Consider the following 20,746-nt stretch of genomic DNA (forward strand, 5'->3'; position numbering starts at 1 on the left):
TTAAAAATTATGTGGGGCACATGTTATGCTTTCATCATGAGACACATTTGGTCACATATGATCAAGGTCAAGGTCACTTTGACCCTTATGAAATGTGACCAAAATAAGGTAGTGAACCACTAAAAGTGACCATATCTCATGGTAGAAAGAGCCAATAAGCACCATTGTACTTCCTATGTCTTGACTTAACAGCTTTGTGTTGCATGACCTTGGATGACCTTGACCTTGGGTCAAGGTCACATGTATTTTGGTAGGAAAAATGTGTAAAGCAGTTCTTAGTGTATGATGTCATTGCTAGGTTTAGCTGAAGGTCAAGGTCATGTAAAGGTCAAGCATGTGAGTCGTATGGGCTTTGCCCTTCTTGTTCTTTATTTTTCTCTCTGTTAATTCACCAGTGGCTATGTAACATGTGTTACAGAATTGCACCAGTGTAAGGGTTAACAGAATCAAATGGAGAAAAAAGTACTGTTAAGAGCTAAGATTCAATATGTAGCTGATGAAAAAAGTGACACAGCACTTTCATAGATGCTAAATTGAAATGTGTCCTAAGGTTCGCACACGTTATGCAGAGCAGTATGACTTTGAAGCCATCACCTCCTTACTGGGAATGGACAAGTCCACCAGTAAGAATGAAGGGGAGTCCACGGGATCTCGGTTCATACCAGCTTCGTGAGTCATGCTAGCTTTTTCTTCTTCTTGTCGTGTACGTGTGTGTGTGTGTGGAGACATGATTTTCCACTGGAATCTAGTAACCACAGAAAGAAGTGCTCAGAACATAAGACAGAAGTTGGTGAGAGTTACCCATTGCAGTGGCAATTGTTCTCAGTCACTAGAAATAATGACAATAAGTAGTGGTTGTTTGGATACTTTTGCAAAGATCTTTACCATGAGTGTTTATAATCTAACTATAATGTATGATGTGAGATTACAAACTGTGATGTGGTGACTGTTTCAGCCTGGCCAACGCGGATTATCAGTACCAGGTGTGGAAATGGGGCGTGATCTTCACTGACAACGTGAGTCAAATGCAAATCTTTTTTTTAGATGTGGGCAAAGTGGTAGGGCACACTAGACCACTCAACTGAAGAGAGTCCAACGTTTTATTGTTGATAATCACTTTGTGTGTGTTTTGACTAAATGTTTTAACGTAGAGGGGGGAATCGAGACGAGGGTCGTGGTGTATGTGTGTGTGTGTGTGTGTAGAGCGATTCAGAGTAAACTACTGGACCGATCTTTATGAAATTTTACATGAGAGTTCCTGGGTATGATATCCCCAGACGTTTTTTTCATTTTTTTTTATAAATGTCTTTGATGACGTCATATCCGGCTTTTCGTGAAAGTTGAGGCGGCACTGTCACGCTCTCATTTTTCAACCAAATTGGTTGACATTTTGGTCAAGTAATCTTCGACGAAGCCCGGACTTTGGTATTGCATTTCAGCTTGGAGGCTTAAAATTTAATTAATGAGTTTGCTCATTAAAGTTGTCATTAAAATCGATTTTTCGCAAACAGATTTAAAATTGATTGCATCGTATTCTTCATCACATTCTGAATCTAAAAATATATACATGTCATGTTTACTCTTAAAATGTGATCACAATTAACGAAAATAGAATAATTAGTCTTACGATTAAAATGTAAGAAATCGATCCAAAAATGATGTCATCTTATTCGTGATCATTTCCTGATTCCAAAAACATATAGATATGATAGGTTGTATTCAAAACAAGCTCAGAAAGTTAACAAGAATACAGAAAAGCGCGCTTTCCTGCTTAGCACAATACGCTACCGCGCTTATCTGGCGTGTCAATATCACTACGTTTTGCACGTGGAAGGTGAGCGATTTCCTTCACGCGGGGATTGACGAAGCTGTACTGTCTTGGTGAAAAAATACAGTGCGTTCAGTTTCATCCCGTGACTGAATTCGACAGCTTGACTAAATGTAGTAATTTCGCCATACCCGACTTGTCTTCTTCTGTGTTTGCTAATACATGTCATGTCCAGGTCAACCAGACACATTTTGAATGCAACAACACATGTACATTCACACACATACACATGTATTGATGTATGCACACATACACACACAAACAGATGTACAGACAGTCAGGCATATACACCCACACACACTCGCAAGCTCACACAATACCCACACAAAAACTCTCACTCACACACACACACACACACACGCTCGTGTCTGATGAACCTGACATCACACAAACTCTATTTTCTCTGCAGTCTTTCCTGTACATCCTGTGGTACTTCCTGTTCTCGGCGCTGGGAAACTTCAACTTCTTTTTCTTCGCTGCTCACTTGCTGGACGTGGCTATCGGCGTCAAGACGCTGCGCACCATCCTGCAGTCCGTCACACACAACGGCAAACAGGTCCGTCTAGTTGTGTTCATTGGCTTTCTTCTTGAGAGATTTGGTAGAACGCCCAGTGATGTGTCACTTAAATAGTGTGGGAAAGGGAGAGAGGGTTGGTCCAAGGCCCAGCGCTGTGTCACTTAAAAAGAGCAAACAAACAAACAAACAAACTTTATTTTACAAGGATAAATGTTTAAGGCACATTGCTTTGTCTATCAACCAGTCCTTAAACAAATACTAAACATATAATATTCACAAAAGAAGAAGGGGAGAGAGAGACAGATAGAGATTAAACAAGGTGAGAAGGGGAAGGGGGGAGACAGAGGGAGAGACTGAAGGAGAGAGAGAAGATGGGAATTGGAGAGAGATGACAGAGGGAGAGACTGAAGGAGATAGAGAAGATGGGAATTGGAGAGAGATGACAGAGGGAGAGACTGAAGGAGAGAGAGAAGATGGGAATTGGAGAGAGATGACAGAGGGAGAGACTGAAGGAGAGAGAGAAGATGGGAATTGGAGAGAGATGACAGAGGGTCCAGAGACTGAAGGAGAGAGAGAAGATGGGAATTGGAGAGAGAGAGGGCTGGAAGGAGAGAGAGAAGATGGGAATTGGAGAGAGAGGGCTGGAAGGAGAGAGAGAAGATGGGAATTGGAGAGAGAGAGGGCTGGAAGGAGAGAGATGACAGAGGAAGAGACTGAAGGAGAGAGAGAAGATGGGAATTGGAGAGAGATGACAGAGGGAGAGACTGAAGGAGAGAGAGAAGATGGGAATTGGAGAGAGATGACAGAGGGAGAGACTGAAGGAGAGAGAGAAGATGGGAATTGGAGAGAGATGACAGAGGGAGAGACTGAAGGAGAGAGAGAGAAGATGGGAATTGGAGAGAGATGACAGAGGGAGAGACTGAAGGAGAGAGAGAAGATGGGAATTGGAGAGAGAGAGGGCTGGAAGGAGAGAGAGAAGATGGGAATTGGAGAGAGAGAGGGCTGGAAGGAGAGAGATGACAGAGGAAGAGACTGAAGGAGAGAGAGAAGATGGGAATTGGAGAGAGATGACAGAGGGAGAGACTGAAGGAGAGAGAAGATGGGAATTGGAGAGAGATGACAGAGGGAGAGACTGAAGGAGAGAGAGAAGATGGGAATTGGAGAGAGAGAGGGCTGGAAGGAGAGATCGAGGGAGATAAGGTTGGGAAGGAGAGAATTTCACTCTCATGAAGTTCCTGTTCAAAATTACAAGTTGCTGCACACAAGATTTAATTATTGAAGACTGATGCAGGGTTCAGAAGTTTCTTCAACTATATATCTATAATAATAATAATAAAGTGTATTTATATTGCGCCTATCCCTTACAAAAAACAAAATAATATTTGGCTCTAAGCGCATCTAACTTTTGCATGAAAAAGAATTGTTTGATTTAGATTTAAACTTCATTTATAACTTGAAGAATTGATAGTCATGAGACTGGTTCCGTCTATCACCTGAATAAGAGGCATTGACAGAAACAAATGACTTGATGTGCATGTTGGTTACAGTTGGTGCTGATGTGTGTGGTGGTGTATGTCTACTCTGTCATCGCCTTCAACTTCTTCTGTCTTTTATCTGAGTGTTACATGTTGGTTACAGTTGGTGGTGTACGTCTACACTGTCATCGCCTTCGACTTCTTCCGTCTTTTATCTCTGTGTGTTACATGTTGGTTACAGTTGGTGCTGATGTGTGTGGTGGTGTATGTCTACACTGTCATCGCCTTCTACTTCTTCCGTCTTTTATCTCTGTGTGTTACATGTTGGTTACAGTTGGTCCTGACGGTGATGCTGACGTGTGTGGTGGTGTATGTCTACACTGTCATCGCCTTCAACTTCTTCCGCAAGTTTTACATCAAGGAGGAAGATGGACAGGTCGACTACAAGTGTCACACCATGGCTACTGTGAGTCTTACTTCCAGTGAAATATGAAATATTTGCATGTGTTTATTGTTACATTGCCCCTCTGGATTGATTGGTGAACAGAGGCTTATCAGCAACAAACCAGAAAAAAAATGATTGACCAAGAGCAGTCTGTCAGAATTCAATCTGCTTGGAAGTCAAACGAGTCCTGTAACTCTTTCATCAAAATCTTGAATGCCTGGAAATGTTCTACCCTTTGATTTCCTTCACCTGCAGTCTTTTTAATTTATACATTTTCAGTGAAGTTGCTTCAGATGGAATGTTGCTTGCACATGTATATGTTCGTTGATGCGATCAATGCCAACTAACATAAGCTGTTTTGTTTTGCAGTGTTTCATCTATCATCTGCACACAGGAGTTCGAGCTGGTGGTGGCATAGGTCAGTTTCACTCTTCTTGGCTATTTTTGACTCACATGCGAAGCAAAAGTGAGTCTATGTACTCACCCGAGTCGTCCGTCCGTCCGTCCGTCCGGACGTCCGGAAAACTTTAACGTTAGATATTTCTTGGACACTATTCAGTCTATCAGTACCAAATTTGGCAAGATGGTGTATGATGACAAGGCCCCAAAAAACATACATAGCATCTTGACCTTGCTTCAAGGTCAAGGTCGCAGGGGCCATAAATGTTGCCTAAAAAACAGCTATTGTTCACATTTTCTCTGAAGTTTTTGAGATTCAATACCTCACCTATATATGATATATAGGGCAAAGTAAGCCCCATCTTTTGATACCAGTTTGGGTTACCTTGCTTCAAGGTCAAGGTCACAGGAGCTCTTCAAAGTTGGATTGTATACATATTTTGAAGTGACCTTGACCCTGAACTATGGAAGATAACTGTTTCAAACTTAAAAATTATGTGGGGCACATGTTATGCTTTCATCATGAGACACATTTGGTCACATATGATCAAGGTCAAGGTCACTTTGACCCTTATGAAATGTGACCAAAATAAGGTAGTGAACCACTAAAAGTGACCATATCTCATGGTAGAAAGAGCCAATAAGCACCATTGTACTTCCTATGTCTTGAATTAACAGCTTTGTGTTGCATGACCTTGGATGACCTTGACCTTGGGTCAAGGTCACATGTATTTTGGTAGGAAAAATGTGTAAAGCATGCGAGTCGTATGGGCTTTGCCCTTCTTGTTTCTTCTTTCTCTAATTCTTGTTATTCACATTTTCACTTGTAAGATGAAGTTTACGGGAGGGGGTATGTGTGACACAGTACTAGAATCATTATGTGTCTCTATTATTAGCATGTAAGCATTGAATTTATTAGCTATACTTTCATAATTTTGTCTAGACTGTTAAATTGTACAAATACAACAGATCTTTGACACAAGAGCTTTCTGTTCTTATATTTGTGTGTGTGTGTGTTTGTCAATGCCTAATACAGTCCTCTGTTCACAGGTGATGAGATCGAGCCCGCAGACGGTGATTCTTACGAAACTTACAGAATCCTGTTCGACATCACCTTCTTCTTTTTCGTCATCGTCATTCTCCTTGCCATCATCCAGGGTGAGTGAAGAGTTGTCACGCTGCCTGTGCTTGAAGCTCTCTCCTCCGTAGCTGTGTAATATGTTGGTTTATAACACTGTAACCTGGGGAAAGAGCCCGGTGGTAAGGACAAGGGCAAGGGAAGTAACTCCGGGTTGTCCAATTTTTGTTTGGTGAGCTGCGAGACATTATTATGTCTTACCTGTGTGTTTAATGCGTTACCTGTGTTTTTAGGTCTGATCGTTGACGCCTTTGGTGAGCTGAGAGATATGTCTTACCTGTGTGTTTAATGCGTTACCTGTGTTTCAGGTCTGATCATTGACGCCTTTGGTGAGCTGAGAGACCAGCTGGAGCAGGTGAAGGAGGACATGGAGGTAAGTACAGTGCACTCTTCTTCAGTGTTTGCTTGTTGGATGGGAGCTCTCACACATTCACTTTGTCGGTGCCCTCATTTCTTGGAATGACACTTCATAAATGTGACACTTAGTCAGAGCTCAGTACATTGATGCAACACTTTGTCCAGACAGAGAGACAGACAGACAGATGTGAAAATAACCACACACCATGTAACGCACACACCATGTAACACACACACCATGTAACGCACACACACTCTATGTAACGCACACACACACAACATGTAACACACACACACTCCATGTAACGCACACACTCCATGTAACTCACACACACTCCATGACCATGTAACGCACACACACACTCCATGTAACGCACACACACACTCCATGTAACGCACACACACACAACATGTAACATGCACACACACACACACACAACATGTAACATGCACACACACTCCATGTAACGCGCACACACAATATGTAACGCACACACACTCACAATGCAACACTATCCATGCAGACAGACACACCCACACACAAAGAGCAAAGCTTTCTACACACAGACACGCACATATACAACAAGTACAGCAGTCCCTCTCATGAACGGACACCCTTGGGCCATAGCAAAACTGTCCGTACATTGCAGGTGTCCGGTCACGGGAGGGGTGACCACACCACCCCCTCCCCCATACACTCACACAGCGGAGACACACAAACAACAGGATTGAGTCTATGCTAATCACTTCTTGTAGAGCTACTAAACAATAAACTCCTAATACTTCTTTAAACGTTCTGTAAAAATGATTTGTATGAAAAGTGTTGAAAAGAAGAGATAAAATAAATCCTCAAGGGACAAGGCAGTGAACATACTCACCATGCACTGACATACGAAAGCAGCCACACAAACACAGCACAGAGGAGCGTGTGCAGATGCTTTGCAAGAATAAGCTTGAAACCCAGTTTGAATAAATAGCAGCAGATAGAGCTGCATGTCATAATCATGTAATTTATTTTCATCTTGTCTGGCTTTATTGACTGCATGCCGATCATGTGGCATGGTAGTGACTTTTCACTCTTCAGTCGGAAATACACTGGACATAACACAGCTCCCACTCTCCCTCACTAATGCCTACCCCAAGCCGTGACAACTGATGCTTGGAAATTGTGTGGAAGAGTACACCTCTCTATTTCTCTCCAATGCTCTTCCTGCTCAGTGCTGACATGCAGTGACACCGGACACCCCACAGAGTTTAGCCAGCTACCCCTCCACCCCTCCCCCCTCCCTCTCTCTCACTCCCTCCAGCCATGTACTGTTTGGGGCTGTGGCCAGAGAGGCCAGCTGCACTGTTCACTCAGAGCAAAACCAGTTGACTGTGTCGTAACTTTTGACAAAGCAAGACAACTGAAGGGTTCACAGATTAGGCAACCGACTCACTGGTCAAGGCTGAGGGGAAACAAGAGTATCTTGTCAATGAAAGAGGTTACACACAGACACACGATGCTGAGAACTGTGGCCGGTTTTTCACTCTCTTTCGCTCAGGACCTTCATCGACTGTGGTTTCTGTTGTTTACGTCCAACAGACAAGAATAAAGAGCACAGTGTAGTTTCATGTTGGCATCTTCGCATGTACTCCATTCCTGACCAAAACTACCCCCCATCCTAATGGGTACACGTGTACTCAAGTTATCAGTGACTGTCATCACGCCATTGCGGCTGTGATCTTTGTATCAAGAGCCGGACTGCTCTGTTATCGATTTTGTTGTGGTGAAAATTTGACCATGGTCTGTCCGTACATTGGAGGTATGACCTGCTGTTGGGACCGAAAATGAGTGTCCGCGTCCACGTTTTGCAGGTGTCCATTTAAGGGGGGGCAAATATAGAAGGAAAACACTCCGTGCCGAGCAAATGTGTCCGTACATGTCAGGTGTCCGCTCACGCCGGGGGCCGTACATTGCAGGGACTGCTGTACAACAATATCACATACTTTTCCAGGTGTATGTATTAGAAACGAAAAAGTGAATAAAGCACACAGAGGTAAAATATTTATTAACATGAGAAGGATGATTTACCAACTGACACAGACAAACACACAGATGTATGTACACACACACTACTATTTGTACAAATATATATATGTGATACATGTATTGTGTGATTTTCGTGATTTTCATTTAGGATAATGGCAAGGTAACAACAAGTCGCGTAAGGCGAAAATACAATATTTAGTCAAGTAGCTGTCGAACTCACAGAACACGTGGAATTGACAAGAAGAGCGGGGTATTCGTTGCGCTGAGAAGGATAGCACGCTTTTCTGTACCTCTCTTTGTTTTAACTTTCTGAGCGTGTTTTTAATCCAAACATATCATATCTATATATTTTTGGAATCAGGAACCGACAAGGAATAAGATGAAAGTGTTTTTAAATTGATTTCGAAAAAAAAAATTTGATAATAATTTTTATATATTTAATTTTCAGAGCTTGTTTTTAATCCGAATATAACATATTTATATGTTTTTGGAATCAGCAAATGATGGAGAATAAGATAAACGTAAATTTGGATCGTTTTATAAATTTTTATTTTTTTTTACAATTTTCAGATTTTTAATGACCAAAGTCATTAATTAATTTTTAAGCCACCAAGCTGAAATGCAATACCGAACCCCGGGCTTCGTTGAAGAGTACTTGACCAAAATTTCAACCAATTTGGTTGAAAAATGAGGGCGTGACAGTGCCGCCTCAACTTTCACGAAAAGCCGGATATGACGTCATCAGAGACATTTATCAAAAAAATGAAAAAAACGTTCGGGGATTTCATACCCAGGAACTCTCATGTCAAATTTCATAAAGATCGGTCCAGTAGTTTAGTCTGAATCGCTCTACACACACACACACACACACGCACGCACGCACGCACGCACGCACACACATACGCACATACACCACGACCCTCGTTTCGATTCCCCCTCGATGTTAAAATATTTAGTCAAAACTTGACTAAATATAAAAAGGAAGAAAAAATAAATAAAAACCACTAATAAAATTCTCTTCTGAACCTCGCACTATCAAAGAATGGTTATTTCGAACAAATTACAAACAACCAATCAAAAAAGTTGGTTCTGTTTATTTTTTTTCAGGGAAGACCATATATATATGAGCCTTTGCCAAAAGGTGCCATTTCGGACCCATGTATTTTTGGAAAGCAAGTGTAATTAACTGGATTACCCCAACATGTTTACATGTATTGTGCTTTGAAAAAGGGAGTTTGATGAATGCTTTTTTTAATGTTTTGAAGCCTGTTGTTGTTGTGAATGTTAAATAAAAAATAAAATGTTTTAAACATACACCAGAAACGGCCCCGAAAAATTTTGGACATTTTGGTGTCCTCGGGAAATTTTCGATTTTTCATGGTCTGCATCACTTTATCGGTTTTAATCAGCGTATTTCATACAGTCTAAGCATGCAACTCTTAGTAGAATGTGCAACAATCGTAATTAGAACCAGAATTTACCGAAAACCTCGCCCAGTAAATACCCGGTTATTTTCGAAGGCCTCATGTCCGCAGACCAACTTGTTTACAGATTCGATTTTCGCCGGTCTTGGTGCTTTGAATGGCCGCCATTTTGGATGAAAACGATAGTTTCGTGTTCGAGGAAATAAAAGCAGTGTGTTGCATTTGAGTCAGAATTTGCGAAGTTATTGTATCTAGCAGCTAAAAAGAATCGATGGAGTTTAATGTCCGAAAGTAACGTTTGACACATTTTGTTATTTTTGCAATTTTCACAAAGAAGTTTCGCGAGTATTTTTTTCAAAAGCGTGGAAACCACTAGCTTTGCTTCTTTGGCGTTTCCGGTCACCGATTCGATTAAAATCATGGAGACGACGAGCCGTAAAGTTGAGAAAATATTGTACTGTCTGTTCAGGGTAAGGTGTAGATCTATACGTAACGTTTGACACTTTGTAGATCTAATGTTTGACACTTGCCCATAATTCTTCTCCCGACGAATTGAATTAGCTTATATTATCCCATGACCTGCCTCTTTATCTCTGTTAGCTGAGGAGGTGATTATTCTGAATATTCCATCACAACCATATATGGATATCCTATGGATATCCTATGGATATCCCATCACAACCGAGTTTCGATCTCAACTGTCATTGGTCATTGTCTTTGATTTCAGAGTACAATTGAATAATTTATGGAGGTCATCTGCATATTCAGAGTTTACAGATGGACTACTTTTTACAATTAGTCAAGTTTTGACTAAATGTTTTAACGTATAGGGGGGAATCGAGACGAGGGTCGTGGTGTGTGCGTGTGTGTGTGTGTGTGTGTGTGTGTGTGTGTGTGTGTGTGTAGAGCGATTCAGACTAAACTACTGGACCGATCTTTATGAAATTTGACTTGATAGTTCCTGGGTATGATATCCCCAGACTTTTTTTCTTCATTTTTTCTTATAAATGTCTTTGATGACGTCATATCCGGCTTTTCGTGAAAGTTGAGGCGGCACTGTCACGCTCTCATTTTTCAACCAAATTGGTTGAAATTTTGGTCAAGTAATATTCGACGAAGCCCGGACTTCGGTATTGCATTTCAGCGTGGTGGCTTAAAAATTAATTTATGACTTTGGTCATTAAAACTCTGAAAATTGTAAAAAAAAAAAAAAGTTTTTATAAAACGATACACATTTACGTTCATCTTATTCTCCATTATTTTCTGATTCCAAAAACATATAAATATGTTATATTTGGATTAAAAACAAGCTCAGAAAATTAAAAATATAAAAATTATTATCAAAATTAAATTTTCGAAATCAATTTAAAAACACTTTCATCTTATTCCTTGTCGGTTCCTGAAGAGAGAGAGAGAGACAGAGACAGAGAGATAGAGATAGAGATAGAGACAGATAGAGAGAGAGAGAGAGAGAGAGAGAGAGAGAGAGAGAGAGAGAGAGAGAGAGAGAGAGAGAGAGAGAGAGAGAGAGAGAGATAAAGAGAGAGAAAGAGAGAGAGAGAAAGAAGAGAGAGAAAGAGAGAGAGAGAGAAAGAGAGAAAGAGAGAGAGAAAGAGAGAGAGAGAAAGAGAGAGAGAGAGAGAGAGAAAGAAAGAGAGAGAGAAAGAAAGAAAGAAAGAAAGAAAGAAAGAAAGAAAGAAACAACGAAAGAAAAAAAGAAAGAAAGAAAGAAAGAGAGAGAGTGAGAGAGAGGGAGAGTGAGAGAGAGAAAGAGAGAGAGAGAGAATGAGAGAGAGAGAGAGAGTTTGTTTGTTTGTTTGCTTAACGCCCAGCCGACCACGAAGGGCGACCACACACACACACACAAAACCCGACCGACTGAATATGTAAGTGATCCACGTGTGAAAACCAAAACATAACAGCGCGATGACAGCCAACATTTCTATCCCCGACTGACAAACAGTAACACTGCATGCAAACTGACTTGGGTCAACGATCAAACCAGCACGGCCCGAACTGAATTTGTTGCGCTGCCATTATCGTGCGCAATTCTGGTAAAAATATAAACCCGGTATGCCGAATTGAGTATAACGAAAGTCGATGTCATATACATGATACACAAGGATATTTTAAAATGACTTTCAAAATGTAAAAGCAGATAGCAGACCTTTTTATAAGCAATTTGAATGACTGAATGTCTACATACAAGTCGAATGACGCCGTCCATTATGCTGACAAATGGGAACTAGCTATGCGCATGAATTCATTGACATGAATTTCGACTGCGGAGGCTTTTGGCAAGCTGAAAACAGGCACGGGCAGGTTTTAGTGGAAAAAGTAAGTGTTTTTAATGAAAACGTCGGAGTAATGGGATAAATAGCTTACACACTCCGAGTTCTGATTATCTTGCATATTGTGTAACCTATATACAACTGCTTGCTACTTTTGGAGGCAAATTTGATTGAAGAAAAATTCGATCCTCTGTTTTTGTTAATATCCGTGTTACGATTCAGGACGATACGTTCATATCCGTGCAACGATTTAGGAGGAGACATATATGTCCTTGTAAATATTGTAGCCAAAGCTGAAAAAATGCTTTTGGGTTAGCAGGGGGAAGGAATATTTTCATGAGATTGTTTTAACACCACCCCCCCCCCCTCCCCAACATAAAAAAAAATCAAAGTTTTTTTTTTTTAAATTTGGATTTTGCTAGGATTTTACGTACAACTAATTAAAAAAATTCGATTTGATTGAGAACCTTGTTCCAGATGTACATAGACATTAGGTTAAAACTGTATTCTAAATGTCTGTTTGAATATTGTAGTTATTTTTGACATTTTCATTGATTTCATGTCCACTGACTCCATGTAACACGTGACAGGTAGAACGCAGATTTGACCTGTTTTGAACATGATGTTACTTTTTTTTGTGGTGCTTTGATGTTCCATAATTACCTAATCTTCAAAATATGAATGTATCCTAAAGGTCTATTTAATATCACAGTTGTCATTTATAACATTTTGAATAATTTCATGTCCACTCACACAGTGTAACATGTGACACGTAGAATGCTGTTATGACTTGCTTTTAACATGTTTTGCTATTGTTTCTGTTTTCATATTCCATAAATAACCTAATCTTTAGATTGTAAATGAAAAGTTAGTGTATGTATAACATTCTGGTTGTTATTTCAAATATTATGAATATTTTCATGTCCATCAATATTTTTGTAACACGTGACACCTACAACAACATGTTTAACTAGTTTGAGCAAACTGTAACAACTTTTAGGGATATTTTTAACATGTGTCAGTGTTTCTGTTGAAGTGTTATATTTTATTTTAGGGTTTATACTTCTTGTGGTTACTTAGCAGAAAGTATCAGTTTTGACTTTTATGATGTTTGAGCGTTTTGCGACATTACGTGACACTGCATTCAAGATTTGGCTCCAAATGTACTTTTAAAGACTGATAATGCTTCTGCAGGGTCTGTTTACTAGAAATAAATCATTACCAGTTGTATGAAATGATATTAATGGCTTCTGTGGTCAGTTTTGTTGCACATGTGGCTTTTCTCAAAATTGGCGTTTTATGGCATATTATCAAACCGTACACATTTCCCAAATGCACAAACCATTCTTTTATTACACAAATGTGTTCATCAAAGACTAATGTATCACTTAAAACACCAAAAAAAATCAACTGAAAAGGTTTAGTTTGTCACAAATGTCCAAGCACCCCCCCAGCACCTTTTGGCAAAGCCTCATATATATTAGTTTAACCTTTGCCGTGCTTCCTGGGTTCACCTGTACCCAGAGACACACTAAAATCATTGTAACTCTGGAACCATTAAAGGTATCGTTTTGAAATTTTAAGTATCTCTCACACACCTAATTTGCTCTCTGTCTGCAAATTTTTAGTGTGTACATGACAAAACATCAGAATTAATTGATTATGATAATTTACATAAACACTACCGATGGCGCGGGTTCACACATACCCATACTTTTAAAGAGTAGTAGTGATTGTAACTATCCCTCTGCCGACGGCGCGGGTTCTGCTACACCCATAATTACCAAAGCGGCGGAACAGTGTCTGTCTCTCTGTTTGTCTGTCCGTATCTCTCTGTCTGTCTCTGTCTCTCTCTCTGTCTGTCTCTCTCTCTGTCTGTCTCTCTCTCTGTCTGTCTCTCTCTCTGTCTCTCTCTCTCTGTCTCTCTCTCTTAGTCTCTCTCTCTGTCTCTCTTTCTTAGTCTCTCTCTCTCTCTCTTTCTTAGTCTCTCTCTCTCTTTCTTAGTCTCTCTCTTAGTCTCTCTCTCTTTCTTAGTCTCTCGCTCTCTTTCTTAGTCTCTCGCTCTCTCTCTCTCTTAGTCTCTCTCTCTCTTTCTTAGTCTCTCTCTCTCTTTCTTAGTCTCTCTCTCTTTCTTAGTCTCTCTCTCTTTCTTAGTCTCTCTCTTTCTTAGTCTCTCTCTCTCTCTTAGTCTCTCTCTCTCTCTCTTAGTCTCTCTCTTTCTTAGTCTCTCTCTCTCTTTCTTAGTCTCTCTCTCTCTTTCTTCACCCATTGCACACCGGTTCGACCGAAGCTAAGTTAAGAATAAACTCCTGTTGTGCAGCGGGTTAAAGTATTCCCTCATACCTCGGAGATATACCTTCAGTCGCTCGCAGCGACGTCACGTGACGGAAAGAATGTTATCACACCATTGAAATGACATTCTTTCCGTCCCCTATAGGCGACGAAATAGGTCAAATTTTGTTCACTTTGTAGTGGAAAATGCTTCGACGCCGGAGCGGGTACTGGACCCAGTGCCGTTCTAGTGCAAGTGCACTACAAAGGCACTGCACCCAGTGCCGATAAGCGACAGCATTTTCTTCCACCATCTAAAATGTCACGTGACGTCGCTGCGAGCGAGTGAAGATATATCTCCGAGGTATGAGGGAATACTTTATCCCGCTGCACAACAGGAGTTTATTTTTCACTTCTCTTCGGGCGTAGCGGTGTGTAATACCTCCTTTCTTAGTCTCTCTCTCTCTCTCTTTCTTAGTCTCTCTCTCTCTCTCTAGCTCTTTCTTAGTCTCTCTCTCTCTCTTTCTTAGTCTCTCTCTTTCTTAGTCTCTCTCTCTCTCTTTCTTAGTCTCTCTCTCTCTCTTTCTTAGTCTCTCTCTCTCTCTTTCTTAGTCTCTCTCTCTCTCTTTCTTAGTCTCTCTCTCTCTTTCTTAGTCTCTCTCTCTTTCTTAGTCTCTCTCTCTCTTTCTTAGTCTCTCTCTCTCTCTTTCTTAGTCTCTCTCTCTCTCTCTTAGTCTCTCTCTTTCTTAGTCTCTCTCTCTCTCTTAGTCTCTCTCTCTTTCTTAGTCTCTCTTTCTCTTTCTTAGTCTCTCTCTCTCTCTTTCTTAGTCTCTCTCTCCCTTTCTTAGTCTCTCTCTCTTTCTTAGTCTCTCTCTCTCTCTTTCTTAGTCTCTCTCTCTTTCTTAGTCTCCCTCTCTCTCTTTCTTAGTCTCTCTCTCTCTTTCTTAGTCTCTCTCTTTCTTAGTCTCTCTCTCTCTTTCTTAGTCTCTCTCTTTCTTAGTCTCTCTCTTTCTTAGTCTCCCTCTCTCTCTCTCTTTCTTAGTCTCTCTCTCTTTTTTTATTTGTCTCTCTCTCTCTCTTTATTTGTCTCTCTCTCTCTCTTTATTTGTCTCTCTCTCTCTATCTTTCTTAGTCTCTCTCTCTTTCTTAGTCTCTCTCTCTCTCTCTCTTTCTTAGTCTCTCTCTCTCTCTCTTTCTTAGTCTCTCTCTCTCTTTCTTAGTCTCTCTCTCTTTCTTAGTCTCTCTCTCTTTCTTAGTCTCTCTCTCTCTCTCTTTCTTAGTCTCTCTCTCTCTTTCTTAGTCTCCCTCTCTCTCTTTCTTAGTCTCTCTCTCTCTCTTTCTTAGTCTCTCACTCTCTTTCTTAGACTCTCTATCTCTCTTTCTTAGTCTCTCTCTCTCTCTCTTTCTTAGTCTCTCTCTCTCTCTCTTTCTTAGTCTCTCTCTCTCTCTTTCTTAGTCTCTCTCTCTCTCTCTCTCTCTTTCTTTCTTAGTCTCTCAGTCTCTCTCAGTCTCTCCCTCCCCCTCTCCCTCCCCCTCTCCCTCCCCCTCTCCCTCCCCTGCAAGAGGTCGGTGAAGGGAGAAACTCGATGCAACCACTGAAGTAGCGCTGTGGGTTTCCCTGAACCCACCCCGTCGTTAGAGAAATAAACGGTAAAAACCCTCTTTCAAATGTATGGGTTCAGACAAACCCGCATCGTCGTTAGAGGAATAAACGGTAAAAACCCTCTTTCAAATGTATGGGTTCAGACAAACCCGCATCGTCGGGAGTGTGTAGTCAAAAGCAGCATCCGGCAAAGGTTAAACCCTTAGACTGTTGGGCAGGCAAGGGTGAGGTCCCAGGATCAATCTACAATAAAAAGATTGGTTGAGGAGGAGGGAGTGGTTGCCCAGTGGGGGGCAGAGTGGAGGAGGGAGTGGGACTCATTGGGGGGCAGAGTGGAGGAGGGAGTGGGACTCATTGGGGGGCAGAGTGGAGGAGGGAGTGGGACTCATTGGGGGGCAGAGTGGAGGAGGGAGTGGGACTCATTGGGGGGCAGAGTGGAGGAGGTATAGTGGTGGAGAGAGTGAAAATTGAGTTCCAACAGGAGGGAGAGATACTAAGAGAGGAGAGGGAGTATTTCTCTACTAATCCCCAAACCTCACAACATTTTCGTGTACATATTGGCAGCAAAGACGGACATAAAATGTTTGATGGTTTACACACACAAAAAGAAGCAAGAACAAAAGAAATAACGTGATCTTTGAAATGTGGGTCACCATTCTGACAGCACAACTTCACTTGTTAGGCTTGCTATCTTTTACATTTAGTTGGTGTCTTCTGTGTAAAAAGTGAGCATGTTTTCATGACAGCAAAAGTGAAATAAAGCTTGTGTTTTCTTGTTTCTTTTTCCAGTCCAAGTGCTTCATCTGTGGTATTGGCAAGGAGTATTTCGACAAAGTACCGCACGGCTTTGAAAAACACGTGATGAATGAACACAACTTTGCAAATTACATGTGAGTACAGACTTCTTCTCTCCAAAAATGATTTAGGTCTGAAAATGGTGAGTAGAAATGTCAATCTACTCGCCAAAGGCCAATGCCCCATTTTGTTGACTTTCAGCGCTGTGATTGTGTTTCAACTAAGGTAAAATTCATATGTCTTGACCATTATGTTCATTGTGTATTATTTAGACCGCTTACTTCCCTTCCATATTTGAAGAAGTGTCCACATTTTGAAGGTGTCTGAACAGAATGAGTAAGTTCAGAAGATGTTTTGTAATTCCGTTAATTATTATCATGTTTCCCAAATTTTTGGAACAATCGACAGAAAGTACACGCGTATGGTGAAAATGGTCTAGATCGAATTCCACATCTTATGAAGTTCGAAGCAAAGGCAAAATACAGAATGTTTTTTTTTATTTTGAATGAATGTTGTGTATTTAAATTTTGTACATTTATATTTGATCTGTTTTGCACACTATTATACTCGTTTTATTTTATCATAACCAGAATTTTTAAGAGCAGATGAACCACACTTTTCCATCCATTGTTTAATTGTTTGGACAATAAATAATCTTATGTCTTAATGTGTGCGTCTCATGTGTGCAGGTTCTTCATCATGCACCTGATCAACAAGCCGGACACAGAGTACACGGGTCAGGAGACCTACGTGTGGGAGCTCTACCAACAGCGCTGCTGGGACTTCTTCCCCGTCGGCGATTGCTTCATCAAGCAGCACGAAGACCCCTCAGGATAGAGAAGTGTCTATCGTGTCGCTCAGTGTAAGGGAGAGAACTGTCTCCGGCCTGGTCACACTCGCCGCGTCTTTCTTTGGCAAGCCTGCTGGCTGGGCTTGAGGATATAACGTGTGTTAGACGTACACAGTCTGTGGGCCTTATCTCAGTAGATATGAGTTTAATTTTGTGGATGTTACTGTCTGTTATTATTGATTATTACATTTTTTGTTACCTTTTAAAAACTTTATTATTGTTTTTAAAATGAAGTTTTGATGTTTTGTATGAGGTATTGTTTTTTGTACTTAAAGTGTGAGTTGTTAATTGGCAATAGTGAAAAGTGAGGCCCATAGACTGGGGAGTGGGGGGAGGGGATGTGTGGAGAGGAGGGGGAGGAGTTAGCCTCGCCCTAGCTGCTGCTAGCCTGAAATGACACTTCATACTTTCTACATGTTTCAGTTCTTACTGTGTGTGGTAGAGCCTAATGCTAGAATACATCTATTGAGACATTATTTTAACAAGTGAATTATGGGTTTCATGACCCATCGTGATCACGTGACGGGACAAAAGGATCTGCTGGCCTTTCGAATACAACGCTGGCGTGTCGTTTTCTATACTGCTGATTTTCCGCCCAAAACTGCCCGTCACACAATGACGGGTGTATGATGGTGATGTGAAGGGTTTATAATGTCACATCACAAAGTTTATAAGCAAATGTATTGTGACAGACTGTTTCCTCGGTGGATTACAGTTACATGACTTCCGTTGTGCTAGTTTGCTGGACCCTAAGATGTGCTTCTTAGTGTGTTTCTTACAAACATTCTTGCCAGGGTAATCTTACACATTAGATTTGAGTTTTTTCCTAGAATTATCATGATAAACTGTCGATTTTCTGGGTTTTGCTTTGTTTTGTGTTTTTGTGTGTCATCATGATCCACACCATTTCATGAGGAAAATAAATCATTACTGAGTGTGTTTCCAGTTTTCCCAGAATTGTTGATGTTATTGGATGTAGCAGTGAAATCTTTATCGTGTAAGGTAGTGTGTTTTAATGATCAGATAGAATATGACAGGCAAGCAAGGTAATTGTTATGTGCCCAAGAAGAGATGTTTATGGTGTAATTAGGTTATAAAATGTTTCAACATAACAGGAAGATTTGCAGATATTTTACAATGTACTTGTCATGAATATCAAGTTTAGCATGACAATGAAAATGTGCTCTTAGTGTATATATTGTAATGCTCAAAAATGGAGCTTGAAACATTATAACAGTCGATGTAATGGACTCTATTTTGGCCCATGTAACAGTTTTTCTGCATCTCACAAGTGAAGTTTTTATAAATAAAAATTTGACATTGTTGCACTGGTTATATGAGACTGAATCAAACCTGACCTGAAGTGTGATATAAGAAGTAAAAAAGTTTTGTTTCATTGATTGATTTGTTTTTGTGCACCTTGCACTTGTATTACTGTCGAAGCTTTGGGGGCGATTTTTGTGACATGAACGGTGCTTTATAGATGTAGATTTGTGTACAGTTCTCTAATCCTTTTGGACATTTTATTTCAGTGTGATGACTTACTGTGTGATCTCCAATCAGTCCGTCTTGGTGCAATGTTTATTTTAATGGAGAAGTGCAATGTCAATCTTTCTGTGCAATTCATTTTGATATTGCCGCTTTATTGTCTAGTGATAATGCTGACGGTTTATTTATCATTATGTTAAATGTGTAGTGTTTTTTTTTCTTTCTCTGTCACGTTTTTCCATCCATGGAATGTGCAATATGAAGACATATTTTGATCATGTGCTATAGTTATAGTGTTTAATTATAATCCTTTTTTCACTGATCAGAAAATGTGGAGCTTGTATTTTAAACGAAAATTTACGAAAGCGTATTCAAAAGTAATGTAGTCTGTACTCTAAAAGTGTTGAAGGACTGTTTGACATTACCAATCAAAATGTACAGTACTAGAGATGCCATTGGATCCGTTCATGTTACATTCAACTGTAAATAACACCAACATTTTGTTCTAATTTAATTCTGATATATCTGTCTCAATGCGAGTCTTCCTTGGCTGTGCTTTATTGTTTGTGTTTGCAGAGACCGTCTCCTGTACGTGACCGATCTGTGATTGAAAGAAATCAGGGGAAACTCTGTGCGAAAGTTATGATGCTCTCTATCTGCTCACCGTCTTTTAGGAATGTTTTCTGCAGCATGCATTTGGTTATTTCCCTTACATTTTGTCCCTTATCTATGTGTATTTTGCTTTCTAGTTTCTTCCACTTTTGCTTGCATGTGCGTGTGTGTGCCCTGTTTGAACAATAAATCCAGTCCATCCTTCACAAAGTGATTGATTTGTTGGTTGATTGCTTTAAGCAAGTTAGAAAAAAGTTTATTGATTGCTCTTAAATCAATTAAGGACTTGGTGGCCGAGTGGTAACACACTTGCGCTCGGAAGCGAGAGGTTGCGAGTTCGACCCTGGGTCAGGGCATTAGCAATTTTCTCCCCCCTTTCCTAACCTAGGTGGTGGGTTCAAGTGCTAGTCTTTCGGATGAGACGAAAAACCGAGGTCCCTTCGTGTACACTACATTGGGGTGTGCACGTTAAAGATCCCACGATTGACAAAAGGGTCTTTCCTGGCAAAATTGTATAGGCATAGATAAAAAATGTCCACCAAAATACCCGTGTGACTTGGAATAATAGGCCGTGAAAAGTAGGATATGCGCCAAAATGGCTGCGATCTGCTGGCCGATGTGAAAAAAATTCCATCTCACACGGCATAAATAAATCCCTGCGCCTTCTTCTTGGCGTTCGCAGAGGTTACACAATCAGTCCAGCACTGGTGATAAATGTTGTCGTTTTCTCCAACTCCTGTCGACTGCCGTATAGTTTGGTCTGCAAGGGAGTTGGTGACGGCCACACTTCTTTTCGTTCCTCATCTAGTAAGGGACATCGCTGTAAGATGTGTTCCGCTGTTTGGTCTTCTTGACCGCAGGCACAGGTTGGTGATGGATCCCTGCGCCTTGAATATGTGCGCGATATAAATTGCATAAAATAAAAAATATAAAATAAAAAAAGAACTGTACCCACGGAATACGCGCGATATAAGCCTCATATTGATTGATTGATTAAATCACGAGCTCCGTTTGGCCGTTTTCCTAAAACAATTAAGAAATGTACGAAAGGAACCATATCATTAAACATGTTGATAAATGTGTCAAGAGTTTTAGCTTAATGACTTGGCATGGCTATCACAAATTTCTGTCATAAGGTCCGTAATGACCATTCTGTTAATCGTAAATTTCTTGTTCACTGGCAACACAGACGTAATGGAACTCGAGACTTCTAGGAGTGAG

The 20,746-nt window shown here is 40.5% G+C and overlaps 1 protein-coding gene across 7 annotated transcripts in view; it reads left to right on the forward strand.

Annotated features, from left to right (window-relative positions):
* LOC138952552 (ryanodine receptor-like) overlaps positions 1 to 19,735 on the forward strand; it is a 203,506-nt gene extending 183,771 nt beyond the window's left edge. For all 7 annotated transcript variants that reach the window (XM_070324235.1, XM_070324240.1, XM_070324239.1 and 4 more), the window contains 9 exons: positions 551 to 669; positions 956 to 1,016; positions 2,238 to 2,384; positions 4,155 to 4,286; positions 4,635 to 4,683; positions 5,715 to 5,822; positions 6,111 to 6,175; positions 16,570 to 16,670; positions 17,265 to 19,735. In XM_070324235.1, the coding sequence (XP_070180336.1) occupies positions 551 to 669; positions 956 to 1,016; positions 2,238 to 2,384; positions 4,155 to 4,286; positions 4,635 to 4,683; positions 5,715 to 5,822; positions 6,111 to 6,175; positions 16,570 to 16,670; positions 17,265 to 17,412 (930 nt within the window). In that variant the 3' untranslated portion in view covers positions 17,413 to 19,735. The remainder of the gene's footprint in view (positions 1 to 550; positions 670 to 955; positions 1,017 to 2,237; positions 2,385 to 4,154; positions 4,287 to 4,634; positions 4,684 to 5,714; positions 5,823 to 6,110; positions 6,176 to 16,569; positions 16,671 to 17,264) is intronic.
* Positions 19,736 to 20,746: the final 1,011 nt, after the last annotated feature.

Source organism: Littorina saxatilis, linkage group LG17, assembly GCF_037325665.1.
Source record: "Littorina saxatilis isolate snail1 linkage group LG17, US_GU_Lsax_2.0, whole genome shotgun sequence".
Classification (NCBI taxonomy): domain Eukaryota; kingdom Metazoa; phylum Mollusca; class Gastropoda; order Littorinimorpha; family Littorinidae; genus Littorina; species Littorina saxatilis.